Raw genomic sequence first — 14,900 nt, 5'->3', positions numbered from 1 at the left:
TGGATAAATGGAAGTTCGGTGGGGACCTTATCGCTCTTTACACGTATCTGAACGGAGGTTGTAGTGAGGTAGGGGTTGTCCTTTTTGCCCAGGTGACAAGTGACAAGATGAGAGGAAATTATATCAAATCACAGCAGGGGAGGTTTAGTTTGGTTTCTCCGTGGTTGTCAAGCAGTGGAGCAGGTCACCCAGGGGAGTGGTGGTGTTGCCGTCCCTGGAGAAATTTGAAAGACTTACGGATACGTTTTTGTAATGGACTTTGCAGTACTGGATTAGATGCTTGGACTTGATGATATTAAAGGTCCTATCCCACCTAACTGATGAGATATTGTATACTTCATCACAGGCAAGGTGTAGGTTACATTTCAGCTAGTCTAGAGAGAGTAGTCAGCCCTGAAGATTAAGCCAAAACTTCCTGGGTTTTTTTCCTAACAAATATCTTTCTTGTTTTGAATGAATTAAACACCGTTCTAGAAGTTGCATCAAATAATATTTGATTTTCTTCCCAACATCTTTAATTCCATCAAATAGTCTTCAGCTTTACTTCCATTCACTTTGTCTCAGAGTTTTTAAAATCCTTTTAAAAATCAGTAGTGTATTATACCACTGTTTAATGTGTAGCTATGGACTTCTGTAGTATGTGTAAATAATTATATGAAACAAAACAAAAGGGCACTATTATGAAAAATATTTAAGAAAATGTGTGCTGTTGCATATGTTTGCTTTTGTGTATATATAGTACAGATACTACACATTTGGGATGTAATTTCCATATTTCAACTAAAATTGTAAACACTAAGTATTTTGGCAATATTTTAGGTCATTTTCCCCACATTTTGATCCATTTTGCAGGCAAATTGCAGATACATGCAATTATCTTGCTTTATAAACCCTCCTCTCTAGCTAATGTCATAAATTATTAACATTTCATGTACTGTTTATATTCACACATTTCCTTTACATATGTTGCTGTTTATACTGTTTTCTTATATTTTTCTGTCAAGATACAATAAATCAGAGGTTAGCTGTGCTGTACTCATACAGTATAATTTTGTTATTAATTCATCTAAAAATGCTTCAAAGGCTGGAGAGCTGAAAAAATATAGATACTGATAAGATTCAAAATTAGGAAAATATGTTCTTATGTGGCAGCAGCATAGTTTGGGTAATTGCCACTATTTAAAAACCATCTTCCAAAGATTACTTTAAAAGTCTTTGCTTCCTTAATTAGAAGGGCATTGATTTTTTTTTGTTACTGGTTTGGAGTTGAATGATGTATTTATATTTTGTTCTTTTACACAACAACTTGGCTATTGCATCAAGATTACATTTGATGATTTTGGAAATCTTTTCCAAGCTTAGTGGAAAACTAAGATTCTAAGTCTTGGAATTTATTCAGACTGCAGCATTTAGCAGTTAATTTAGGACACTTATAAAAGAAAATCCACTCAGTTCTTGTCTGTTTGTGTGTAATAGAAACCTGAGCAATAACAAGATTACAGATATAGAAGAAGGAGCATTTGATGGAGCCTCTGGTGTGAATGAACTATTGCTCACAAGCAATCGCTTGGAAAGTGTTCAACACAAAATGTTCAAAGGACTAGAAAGTCTCAAAACACTGTAAGTATATTTATTTGTGTGATTTTATTCTACTTTTCTCACAGGTATTTTTGAGAATAATATTGTATCTGTCCTAAAAAAATTATGTTGGAGAATTAGTTATGGATAATTCAAGCATATTTTGGTTTTTATTCCTATTTTACTACAAGCGATACATTATACTAATTTATTAGTTATTAATTATGGGTATACTGGGTCCTCTAAAGCAATGAAGCAGTTGAGAATGGGTAAACATCCAGCTTCAGAAATGGAAATGGAAATAATCATCAGAGTAACAGAATTTTGCATGGGAATTACACATTTTATGTAATGGAGTCTGATTCATTTCAACTCAACCATTACTGGGAATTTTGCTGGAGGAAGAAATTGTTATGGTGTGTATTGAAATGTGGGAAATTATTCTCTCCTAAGTAATCTTTTTGTCATTTCAACAGTGAAGGCAAGATAAAAAGCACTATAGCTTGAACTCATTTCATTCTTTCCATGAAGCAGTTTAGTTCTTTCCACTCAAAAAATATGTTTATACAATCTGCAGCATCTTGGCCTTCTTCAGAGAGTCTGTCCTTCTGATCTGCAGACCAGAGCCAAGATTAAATAGTCTTTGGGGTTTCAGCTGTCCACAGACATTAGGTATTTTAAATAAATCACGTCTACAATTTCTAACCTTGCAATTAAAGCTGCTAAAATTGTTTAAAGCAGCTAGTCCTAGACAAGAGCAAGGGGGGAAATTACCATCTTTTGGTGGACAGAGAGGAGAATAACAGACTTCAAAGCTCTTAAGTTTTAGAGAAATTTGAGAGATTTTAGAATAGCTTAGGATTCTGAAACATGTACTGTCTTAGAGTCAAAATGAGGAGGAATGCTGATTTCACTTGAATGAAATGCTTTTGAATGCAGTAGAAGTGGTTTCTAGAATCTGTCCTAAGAAAAATGAAGTGAAAGGGACCTCAAGAGGAGGTAAACTGGTACAAGCCTCTACTCTATATAAATAGCAGTTCTGGAGTCGCTGTCCTTTGAAACATGAAGACAGGGCTGCTTTTTTTTTTTATTTGGGGAATTTCAATCAGTTTCATTTCTTGTCAATTAAAAATTCATAGTTACTGCTGCTGGTATTGAAATAAAAAGAAAAAAAAACGGAACACTTAGGGGAAACTGGAGCAGATTACCCAAAGAGGTTGTGGCGTCTCATCTGGAGGTACCCAGCGGCCATCTGGACGCAATCCTGAGTAACTCCCTAGGGAAAAGCTCTAGGGAACCCTGCTTGAGCAGGGTTGCACTAGATGATCTCCAGTGGTCCTTTCCAACCTTACCCATTCTGTGAAACACCCCTTGCCTCTGTGAAAGCTACCCACCCACCCACCTTTGTCTTCCAGCCTGCTCCACACACACTGCACTCAGTCTCTTCAGTGAGGTGACAGGCAGCTCGGGGGGCACTGCACTGTGGTCCCCTCACTGGCAGCAGCCCCTTTGTGGTCACAGCTCTTGGCCCTCACTCCAGCAGCCACTTCTGCCCTGGTCCCTGCCCAGGCTAAGCTGAAAAATGCTGATCCTTCTTTCTCAGGATGCTGAGGAGCAACAGGGTGAGCTGTGTGGGAAACGACAGCTTCACAGGGCTGAGCTCTGTGCGCCTGCTCTCGCTGTATGACAACCAGATCACCACGGTGGCCCCCGGCTCCTTCGACACGCTGCATTCGCTCTCCACGCTGTGAGTCGCGCTCGCCTTTTACCGTAACCACATTTGCATCTCTGACCTCTGGGGGGCATTTCCCTCATAACTTTGATGGGTGATTTCACAGCACTTAGTAAAGTTCAGGGATAAAAGCATTTCTTAGAGGCAGTTTTGAGAAATTCTGTTTTCTGGACCATCTTGGGCACATGAAGAGAATGTTTTCATACTCTCTGATACAGTGTTAGACTGGTTTCTAGAAGTGTCTAAGAATGCAGGAAAAACATCCTGCTCACACCTCTCATGGAAGCCCACTTATCTAAACCCGGGTAGAAATCCACATTTTGGGTAGGCAGCACACAATCACAGCTGGTTAGATTACCATGTTGTCAGTCCTTCTGCCCTGTGCCACTCAATTACTAGCTTCAATTTCCTTGGTCTGCTGAGAATCTTAATTTATATGTTTTTTATAAGGAAGCTTCAGACTCTTTTTCTATAAAAAGAAGCATCCTTTTTTTAATTTAAATGTGATATGATTTAAGGGAATTTAAAAGAGTAAGCAAAGGTGCCACTCAGTTTCATGAAGAAGTGCTGGTTGTAGGTAGCATCATTCAGGAAAATACTTAATCCCCCTTTTACAAGAGAAGTGACACTTTGCACCCAGTTACTAATTTTGCGTATTAAGGATGACATCTTTATAAATAATGGAGTTGTCAATATGTTTGTGCTGAAGTAAGGAGATGCCAAAAGTACTGAGGCTTTTAGAAGTAAATTCATTTTTGTAACTGGCATGTAATCAGCTTAGCTGTCACTTCGGGAAGGAAATTTATTCTCTGGAGCAAATAAAAGATGGAAATCTTGAGATGATAAATTAATGGAATGCCTGTTGTCAGGTTAAAGCTAATAATGTAAAGTAATCAGCCTCCAACTCTATATGGAATTACTGCATTATTGGTACAGAGTGGCTTGACATCAAGTCAGGTCTTGGACAGTTTTAAATTATTTCTAAACAAGTTGTATCAAGCTTCACCACACAGAGCCTAAATTACACCTTTCACCTATGGTTTACACACATTATTGTTTGAAGAACAGTGTTTAAAGTAAGTTTATTTGAAAATAGAAGTATAATCCTTAGGATGAAAGGATGGTGTCATCTGAGATAAGCTTTCCTGTGGTTCTCAGAAACCTCTTGGCCAATCCCTTCAACTGCAACTGCCACCTGGCGTGGCTTGGAGACTGGCTGAGGAAGAAACGCATTGTGACAGGGAACCCTCGCTGCCAGAAACCCTACTTCCTCAAGGAGATTCCCATCCAGGACGTGGCAATTCAGGATTTTACATGTGATGATGGTAAGGAAATTAATTTTTGAACCTTTTATAATTTCAGCTTTCATATAGATAGCTGCATGAATCCCATAGATCCCAAAGTATTGCACTTTAAAGCCCTTCACGCTCAGTTTCTATGTCAGTTTAAAAATTGACTCAATTTTGGATGATCAGCAAGCATGGGCTGTTGTATATATGCCCTCAAAAGTTTTTCTTGCCTATCTTCAGTACTGTAATTAATAATTTAGAAATAGTATAAAATAAAATTGATCAAATGTTGTTGTACAGATGAGAATATTTTCAAACACCGAGGCTTGAATGAAACACACTTTCAGGTGACTTGATCAAATAACATGACATGTTATAGCTTGTGGCTTCATTAAGTCTTAATTGAAAGACATGCTGCTATCTTGCATCTCTCATACATACTTCCATTTACTGCATTACTGGTTTGTCAATTTTCACGGCTGTATATTTTTTTAAAAGACTGGTTTTAATACTTTTTTAAGCTTATTGTCTTTCATTTCAGGATTTATTCTTTCTTTAATGATTTTTTTTCATATAATAGCATTCTTACCTAGTAAAACAGCATTGTACTAAGTAAAGCATCACCTGAAATGTAAATTCTTGGAATGATGATTTACATAGATGATGTCATTTTTCTTCCTTACCTTGAGATATTGTAATGCTGATATATCAGGATGTCTTGAAGAAAATCCAGGTGGGCTATTGCTGCTAATACTGAGGAGACATTTATTAGCAGTCTTAGCATCTGTTTGTTTTTATTAACCAGGAAATGATGACAATAGCTGTTCTCCCCTGGCCCGCTGCCCTGCAGAATGTACTTGTCTGGACACAGTAGTTCGCTGCAGCAACAAAGGGCTGAAAGCTTTGCCTAAAGGCATCCCAAAAGATGTGACTGAACTGTAAGTGGCATGCTTTTTTCTCACTTTTATGAAAATTAATGCCAGATTTTTATTGTCAGTGTCAAGAATGAGGGGAAAAGAAAATGGAGAATTGAATTTAGTAGATGAGTTGAAATTTGTTAATCCAATGGTTTATAAAGACTTTCACATTATATTGAGAAACTAGAGGTCAAGTTTGAATTAGCAATGCTTTGTAAGTCCCAAACCACTCTTAAGAACTACCTGTTACTGAAAAGCTTTAAAAATATATGTGTATAAAATTGTAATCACTCTCAGTTTTTATATCCTCAGTGCTGAACCATTGTATAACTGTGTGGATATCATGTTACAAGGGGTTAAATTAAGGGCAACAGTGAATCTGATTAATCTCTGGTCATTGCTTAGAAAGGAATGAATTTCAATTACATGAAAAAGGAAAAAGAAAACAATAACATGAATGTGTTCTCATAATGAACGTGTTTTTTATACCTCTTAATCAATACTTTTTACCTCTAAATCAAGCACCTTAATCCTCTAAATCAATGGCCTTCATCTGTGTTGAGGAGTTAAAAACACCTAGACAATGGCTTTATGGTACTAAGGTAGTGAAGTAGGAAAGCTGCTCTCCTGGATTTGTTGCATGTCTGATAAGAGTCTTGAGAGTGAAGTGGCTTCTGGTGTTTGTCTTGGCCACAGTGGTCATAAAGTCAAGTTTAAAATCTCTGCCAGCAGGAGGAAAAGTGCCAGCAAAACTTCAACTCTGAATATGAGAGGAGACTTCAGGCTGCTCAGGGAGCTAGTAAGGTGTCCATGGAAGGTACTGAGGTGCATCAGTGCTGGTCAGTTTTTAAGTACCACCTGTTAAGAGCTTAAGAGCAAGCAACTTGAAAATGTCAGAAGCCAAGCAGGTGAGGCAGAAGGCCAGCTCAGCTAAGCAGGATCTTCTGAAGCTAAGGGAAGAATAAAATAAGTACTTCCAGTGGGTGACCTGGGGGGAATATAGAGGAACTGCTTGTTACTGTAGGAAGAAAATTGGCCCAATTAGAGCTGAAGCTGGCCAGTACTGCTGGGGACAATAGAAAGAGCTTTTTAAAATGTCTTAATAGCAAAAGGCAGCCCAGAAATAACACTGGTCCATTTTTCCGTGAATATGGTCACCTCACAAGCAGGGACACAGACAAAGCAGAGATGTTTAATGCTCTCTTCACTTAAGTCTTCAATACCAGTGATCAGCTCTGAGGGTCTCAATGCCCTGAGCTGAAGGACCATGACTGTGAGAATGATTAACACCCAGCCAACCCCAAACTTGCACAGGATTTGCTGCTTCTTCTGGCTTTCTCTAAGTCTATGGGGCCTGATGAAATTAATCCAAAAATACTCAAAGACATGGCTGATGCCATTACAAGGCCTCTCTAAACGATTTCTGTCTGTTCTTGGTAATCTAGAGAGGTCCCAGTCAACTGGAAGCTGGCAAATGTCCCAGTTTTTGAGAAGGGCAAGATGGTTGACTCTGGTAACTACAAACCAGTCACTTTCACATCAGTATGAAGTAAAATTATGCCAAAAAAAGGTGCTTCTTCAGAGGGTGATCAGGCACTGGAGCAGGCTCCCTAGAGCAGTGGTCACAGCACCAAGCCTACCTGAGTCCAAGAAGTGTTTGGACAATGCTCTCAGGCACATGGTGTTACTCTGGGGGCTCTCCTGAGCAGAGCCAGTAGCTGGACTCCATCCTGAGGTGTATTAGGGAAAAGTGTAACCAGCAAAGGTCAAAGGAAGTGATTTTCCTTCACTGTTCAACCCTTGTGAGGCCACTTCCGGAGCATTGCGTTCAATTCTGGTCTCCACAGTTCAAGACCAGAAGTTACTAGAGAGGCAAAAAAGGTGATGAGGGGCTGAGAGTCTCTCCTCAGGCAAGGAGGGACTGTGAGAGCTGGGCCTGGTTAGTGCGGAGAGCCCTGAGATGGGATCCCATCAATAGATACAAATACCTCAAAGGCTGGTGCCAACAGGATGGTGCCCAGCAACAGGACAAGGATTAATGGCTATAAATTAAGCCACAGGAAGCTGCACCTCAACAGGAAGAAGAACTTTTTTATATTGAGGGTGTCAGAGCACTGGAAAAAGCCAGGGAGGTTGTGGATCTTCTCTGCAGGCATTCAAAATCCACCTGGATGTGTTCCTGTGTGACCTGCTCGAGGTAACCCTGCCTCGTCAGGAGGTTTGGGCTGGATGATCTCCAGAGGTCCCATGCAATGATTCTGTGATTCTTCCAGCTCAGGATATTCTATGATGCAGAGATTATGATAGTTTCGTGATATTGCAAAAATACTGGTTTTAATAGAATGTCTTCTTTTTCACATAGGCAGTTTTATAAAATTTGGGCTATTTTATCAACCTATTGAAACATTTTTTTCTATGAGAAAAATTGTTAAGATTGCATTTTATGAATCTATTTGAATATGCAGTTGGACAGTAACAGACATAAAAAAAAGCTTGCTACCTTAGGTATTGTTTGAAGATATAACCTGAATGAGCTGCTCATAACACCATACAAGCAAGCTTTTATGCATTATGAAAGGGAAAATATGAACCTAAAAATTTAGATATTCGTTTGTTTTGGTTCTTGATCAAATAGGTCACAATACTGAAAGAAATAGAAATTATTTGCAGGAAGAAAAATGTTGGTTTGTGTTACATATGGCAGGTATTTAATAATGTTTCATAATGGCTGGTTAATGTAGTGCTTTTCCAGAAAACATCATAATTATGTTGTGTAAGTAACTAAAAAACTCTACTGTTTTATGGTTTGGTATTATATGGTTTGGTATTATATAGAAGATTCTGAGATGCCCACTATTAGTCTGGTGTTTAACAGCATCTAAAAGTCTTTAGCCATTGATAAATTGAATTTTTTAAGACTTCAAATTAGCGCACAGGTATATAGGTATATAAAACCACAACTTCATTACGTTTTGAATTTGGTGGTTTATTTTTTTTTCCGTCAAAGAGAAGATGACTTTCTTGAATACAGTCTGGTATAAATATAATTTGGCAATATAAGGTCATCAATGCAATGTTAAGCAAAGCAGCTAGAGAGAGATACTTTTGGAATTGCAAATGGACCCCTGTGACTGAAAATTCATTTGTTTCCACTTTTGTGTGCTTTAGTGTCTAAGCATGCAATTCAGCATATTTTTCAAAAGAATAATGGAGGTGGTTCCTGTTAACAGGAATCAATCCTGATTGATTCTTCTTGCTCATTAGCATGCATGGCTCTTCTAAGACGTACTCTTCATGTGTGTCATAAAATATCATAATAGTTGCTTCATTTGAACAAGAAGGAATTTTTATCAGGCAAGTGGATACTTGTAGTGCTTCAGTTCTAATGAAGCTTAGTAATATCACCGAATGTATCTGTTGATAAAAGAATGTCCTCAGAATACTTACTTCTTCAAAAATTTTAAAAGTTGAGGTTTTTTTAAAATAATTAATTACATAAGCCCATGCACTATTCAGTATCATTACCATAGTCTTAAGTATAAGGTTTGTCAAGACACATTTTGGATTTGGCAAGCAGCCCTAGAAAGTCATAGTCCAAACAAAAAGAAAAAGAAAGAAAGACAGCCTTTTGATTAGATGAAGATAATTTTTTGTGATGTTTAACTGTGTTTCAGCTCATCCATTTAGTCAAGACTGAAGTTTCCAAAGATGCTACAGCATACGTAAAGATATTAAGCTCAAAATAAAACTAAAAATGTCTCTATCAAAGACTGCTCTTAGCTCAGGCATGTTGCAAGTACTTGGATGGCAAAAATATCTTCTTTGTATAGAGATAATGAGGGTGTAGTTTCCACTTGGGTTCCAGGAAACATAAGTAATACCACCATCAGCAAAGTCATTTTCCCTAGCTGAGAAACCAAAGACCTTTAATCTTCTTGCCACTATCTGCTTCATTTCAAACCATCGGGTAAATTCAGCACTTGCTGAACTACTTTCCCTGGTTACATGAGGAGCCCCTCCACTTGTACTTTGTCCTGTCTGGCTGCACACTGGAAGCTCTTTAGGCAAGGCTCGTTCCCTTCCTCTGCCTGTGCCGCCGGTGCCGGCACAGTTTGAGAGCTCTGAACTCGTTAACTGTAAGGATGAGAAGGTCTCTTATTGAGAGTTATGAGCATGGAAGAAGAGTGAGCAATATAATAATACAGGAGCTGTGAACCTACTGAGAGAGGGAAAAAAACTGACTTTTCTAGTGAAAGGTAATTGATTGCTGTCTGCAGTCACTAACGTGCTTCACAGGAGTAGGACTGTAGCATGGTGTACTGATGTATCATGAAATTTACGGGGATAAATCAAGAAAGGTGACCTGAATCACAGGCATGACAAATGAATTTGCTGTTAGAGATGAAACCAGACCTTGCTGTTTGCAGTGTAAAGGACTACCTGTGCAATGCTGGAGTCTGTTTCTTTATATGATAGCTAAAAATCCACACTTAATGTGATTTGCAGAAGTTAGATTTACCGTTTCTCTGTAGGTGTTTGGGAAATGGAGATGATAAAGACCTCATTTTGCAGTCATTTTGAAATAATAGAAACTATAATGCAAGAGATATTTTTATTGTGTTACTTCATGCAGTAGCATTTGGATCTTAGGCTACAAATTCTCAGTTGTATCTCTAAAAACCAAAATTTGTAAGCAAGTTTTCTTATAAAACGGAAAAGTATGCATTCATTTGCTATTAACTTTACTGTTGGATTCTGACATTAGTGGATGAAGATGCTCCTATTTTAATGAAATATATAATTTTCTTTGTTTTATTTTTCTGATTTAGTTATTTGGATGGAAATCAGTTTACCCTAGTTCCAAAAGAGCTTTCCAACTACAAGCATTTGACACTCATGTAAGTAGTTTAAAGCAGCGTTCTCTACTGGAAGTAAAAGCAAAACAAAATGCCTTACTCAATTTTACCTACATTTACTTGGAAGAAAAAGCCTGTAAAACGTATCATATCTTTCAGAAAATACCCAACCAATTTTTATAACTGAGAATATTGTATTCTACTTATGACATCCAGCATATAATATACTCAGTCACCTTTTATGAGCATGGGTATTTTATTCCAGTGATTACATCACAAAATAATAAAGCAAAAATTATAGTTGACCTCAAAGGAGACATAAGATCAATTAAAGTCATGGTAATTGTTTCTCCAAATGCCTTGCTGCCAACTCAATTGCTGACTTACTATGTGATTTTAGGCAAAACTCTAGTTGCTCTAAATTTTATTACCTCTACCTCATGGATGATTTGAATAGGATTTCTGTACCTTTTAAGTGTACAGTGAGGAAAAACAGGAAGACTATAGATGCAAATGCCTTACTTCCAGCTGTAATTCCATGGTCTTTGTTAGGACTATAAAAATTTACACCAGCTGAGGCTGAACTGTGTTACATCCCGAAAGCAGTTTCTGGTTTCATTATAATCAGAATGAAAAGTGAGGGGAGAAACCAAATCTCTCAAATTTCATTTTTCACTGGGTTTAACACAATTCAAAAACAAGAACTTTATTTCCTTTATTTACCTCATGTTAGACAAAAGATGTCAGTGTCACAAATTTTTGAAAACCCATAGTTTCAAAACTTCTTGTATTTTTTAAATAATATTGTGAAAAAAACCCCTTGCAATATTTTCAAGTCTATCCGGTGTAGGACTTGTAGGAAATCTTTGTGAAAAGTTTTGGGAATTTATGAATTCATGAATGATAAATAGAATGCAAATGAGTATTAAAAGTCTCCATTTATGAGACCTGCAGGGCACATTATTTTAAAGTTTTCTGTACGTTTACTCATACTGCTGTTATGTAGTTGAGAATGTTCCTCAGTTGTGTTTGGAAAAAGAAACCACTGTACATAATCCTGTGGTCAAAAAAATAATTACATACAAGTCTCCTGAGTTCCAGATTAACAAAGTTGTTTATTTTTATCTTTTTCTTTCTCTTTTGAAAGCATTTGTCTGTTATAGTTGCCTAGTATGCTTATTATGAGTCAGTCATATTTGATACTTTCATGAAAATTTCAAGTGGGGAAATATGTATATTGCATACCTATTCAACAGTGCTCTGAAGTTAATATATCAAGGTTCCCTCTAAAAACAAGGGCAGTGTTTCACCACAAAATACATGAAACAATACTGAAATAGTCAACACAAAATGAGAAGTAAAGCACAATACGAGAATAAAGAACTGACAGTATTCACATTTAATCAGCATCTTTGAAGCTACCAGCATACCACTATGGCTTCCATCATAATTTTTATTCATTAGTTTTTATTCATTAGAATTTTGAACAAAGACATTAAGGCTTTTACTGTAAATCTAAGTTCTTTATAATAATAGCTCTGGGCTTTGATGTCTTCATCATGTAAGTGTTAAGTAGAGTATTAAATTATATTTACTTAGGTGTCATGAGGGACATGACTAGAATGACTTCCACTTTAAGACATTACTTTCATTTTTGTGCTTGAGTTTATGAAGTATTGCATTTTTAACTTGGTAGCATGATGAGCATTGCTATTGTATTAGAATGCATTGCACTGCTTTTTCATCTGTGTTGAAATGGAAATGCTTTTTATTTGTCAAGCTAAACACTTGCTGGGCTTGTATATGGCATGTGAAAATAAAAGCAGGTGCTGCTTTAAATAGTTATATCAATGATAATACTACTTCTACTAATGAAAATGTGTCTGTTTAACTTACAGTGTTTTGGGACTGGGGCAGTCATTTTAAGGTCTGAATTTCTGAATTTATTTTTTAGAGATTTAAGTAACAACAGAATCAGCACTCTTTCTAATCAGAGCTTCAGCAACATGACTCAGCTGCTCACCTTGTAAGTTTAAACATGTAACAGTGACTCTTTGGAAGCATTACAGTGGGGTTCTTGTCTTGGAAAGAAAGGGTGTTTAGTTGACATTAAAACTTGCTTGGTTTGGAGGCTGTAAAATAACTTGTTTCCTAACTAGCTATGTGTGCAAAAGCTGCTTTTGGTCATGCTCTGCATAGTTTACTGAATAACTGATTCACTTGCTGACAGCATTTTGTATATTTTCAGAATTCTTAGTTACAACCGCCTAAGATGTATTCCTGCACGGACTTTTGATGGGTTGAAATCACTCAGGTTGTTGTAAGTATTTTTTTTAATCGTTGCTATTTTCCACAATTTTAATTTGTATACAGAAGAGAACAGAACCATAAGAAGTTAGCAGATTATAAAACCTATCAAATATTTCAGAAGTGATAATTATGTAGCCTTAAAAATCTAAGACATGCACTTTTTACTTTTCTCATTTTTAATGGCAGCTGTATTTCTTTTTTGTGTTATGTTCTTCCTTGTTAAAAGCATTAAAGTCTAGCAAAAATGCCATATGCATAAATTTCTTCAGTATATATTAGGGGGGGTTGCAGTTGAATTTTAAAGATATTTATTGCAACAGTAAATTTCTTTGACTTGTTTTATTTAATGTAGGAGTATTTCCAAAGCCATGATGTCATTATTAAGTATTGAAAATCAATAACTTTACTTTTTGATTGCAAGAAAACTTTCCATTTTACCACTAGGAAAAACATAGGGGCACAAAAATGGACACAGGAATATAAAGAGCAGTCTCATTTACAGTTTTAGTTTGTCATTAAGAAGAAAGCTTGCAAAAATTCCTTTTCAAAAGCCCACAGCAAAACATGTAATTTTTGCCTCCATGTGGGTCATTTATAAACATTTAAATACTTAGTTGGACTAAATAGCTAAAGTATGGCATTATTTAAGTGTACTTTCATAACTTCGGTGATTGAATAACAATGTGGATAATTTCAAGAACTGTAATTCTGTATGTGTTAGATATTCATGTAAATGAATTAATTTATAGAAAATAAGAGATACTTTCCATAGAACCACAGAATGAGCTGAGTTGAAAGGGACCTACAAGGATCATTGGTCCAACTCCTGGCCCTGCACAGCATCATCCCCAAGAGTCACACCATGTGCCTGAGAGCATTGCCCAAATGCTTCTTGAGCTCCATCAGACTTGGTGCTGTGACCCCTGGGGAGCCTGTTCCAGTGCCCAACCACCTTCTGGTGGTTGGGTGAAGAATCTTCTCCTAATACCCAATCTAAACCTCCCCTAACTCAGCTTTGTTCCCTTGGGTGCTGTCACTGGTCACCAGACAGAAGAGATCAGTGCTTGCCCCTTCTTTTTCCCTCAAGAAGAATTTACAGATTGCAATGAGGTCTCCCCTCAATCTCCTCCAGGCTGAACTACCAAGTGAACCTCAGTCCCTGTTCATAGAGCTTCCTCTGAAGGCCCTTCACAGCACCATTAGTTTTCTTTGGACAGTCTGTATTAGCTTCCCATCTTTCTTATACTGTGGCACCCCAAACTGCCCCAGCACTGGAGGTGAGGCTGTCCCAGCCCAGAGCAGAGCAGGACAATCCCCTCCCTTGCCCAGCTGGCCACGCTGTGCCTGGTGCCCCCCAGGACAGGGCTGGCCCTCCTGGCTGCCAGGGCACTGCTGGCTCATGTTCAACTTCCCACTGACCAGGATGCCCTGTGTCTTTCCTGGCACTGCTTTCCAGCATCTCATTCCTCAGTTTGAACCTACATCCAGGATTGCCCCATGCCAGCTGCAGAATGCAGCGCCTGCCCTTTTTAAACTTCATGTGGTTGGTGAAACCAGCAGGTTTTCTACAAAAGAGATCCCAGTAGTGATGCTTAATGAGGTCTTTAATTTTAAACCTCTATATCAAATTTGGACAAAAAAGTTAATACTTTTATTAACGGTCAATGTCTGTCTATTCTGTGAATCCATGAAAGATTAAAAAGATCATGAACATAATTAATGCAAATTTCAGGGACATGCTGAAAAAATCAGAAATTCTTTTGCTACCTGCTATCTCTAAATCAAACTGTTACTTTGCATAACTGTGCCTACTTTTATCAACTTTTATTTTTCAATTTTAAAATAATTACAGTATTTCTATTTCTTATGAAAATCCAGGATGAAAAAAATCAATGAAAAAAAAAAGTGAAAAGATGAAAACTGTTGAAAAAGAGGAAATTTGAGAAGTTAACCTGATGATTTTTTTATGCATTGATACTATTGTGTTTCTTCTCTCTTTAAGGTCTTTACATGGCAATGATATTTCTGTTGTTCCTGAAGGAGCCTTTAATGATCTTTCAGCATTATCACACCTGTGAGTATTCAGCTTGTGTACTGTGGTGTTTTTTTTTTGTTATGCTTAGCCAAGTTCATAGAGCCAAACAAAGATATAATGCAAAGTTCTCTGGAAGAAGCTCGTGTAGAGGATGGCCCCTGGCCAGAGAGCAGCTCAGCAGAG

General features: G+C 37.4%; 1 protein-coding gene across 1 annotated transcript in view; it reads left to right on the top strand.

Moving 5' to 3' along the window:
• The window catches only part of SLIT2 (slit guidance ligand 2), a 255,593-nt gene that overhangs the window by 200,973 nt on the left and 39,720 nt on the right, over positions 1-14,900 (top strand). Inside the window, exons 17-24 of the mRNA XM_059470506.1 lie at positions 1,477-1,620; positions 3,182-3,325; positions 4,469-4,635; positions 5,405-5,537; positions 10,346-10,414; positions 12,327-12,398; positions 12,621-12,692; positions 14,685-14,756. Of these exons, the coding sequence (XP_059326489.1) occupies positions 1,477-1,620; positions 3,182-3,325; positions 4,469-4,635; positions 5,405-5,537; positions 10,346-10,414; positions 12,327-12,398; positions 12,621-12,692; positions 14,685-14,756 (873 nt within the window). The remainder of the gene's footprint in view (positions 1-1,476; positions 1,621-3,181; positions 3,326-4,468; positions 4,636-5,404; positions 5,538-10,345; positions 10,415-12,326; positions 12,399-12,620; positions 12,693-14,684; positions 14,757-14,900) is intronic.

The sequence above is a fragment of the Ammospiza nelsoni genome, chromosome 4 (assembly GCF_027579445.1).
Source record: "Ammospiza nelsoni isolate bAmmNel1 chromosome 4, bAmmNel1.pri, whole genome shotgun sequence".
NCBI classification, from domain to species: Eukaryota; Metazoa; Chordata; class Aves; order Passeriformes; family Passerellidae; genus Ammospiza; species Ammospiza nelsoni.
The sequence above is the reverse complement of the archived record's forward strand: the minus strand, read 5'-3'. Positions and strand labels throughout refer to the sequence as shown.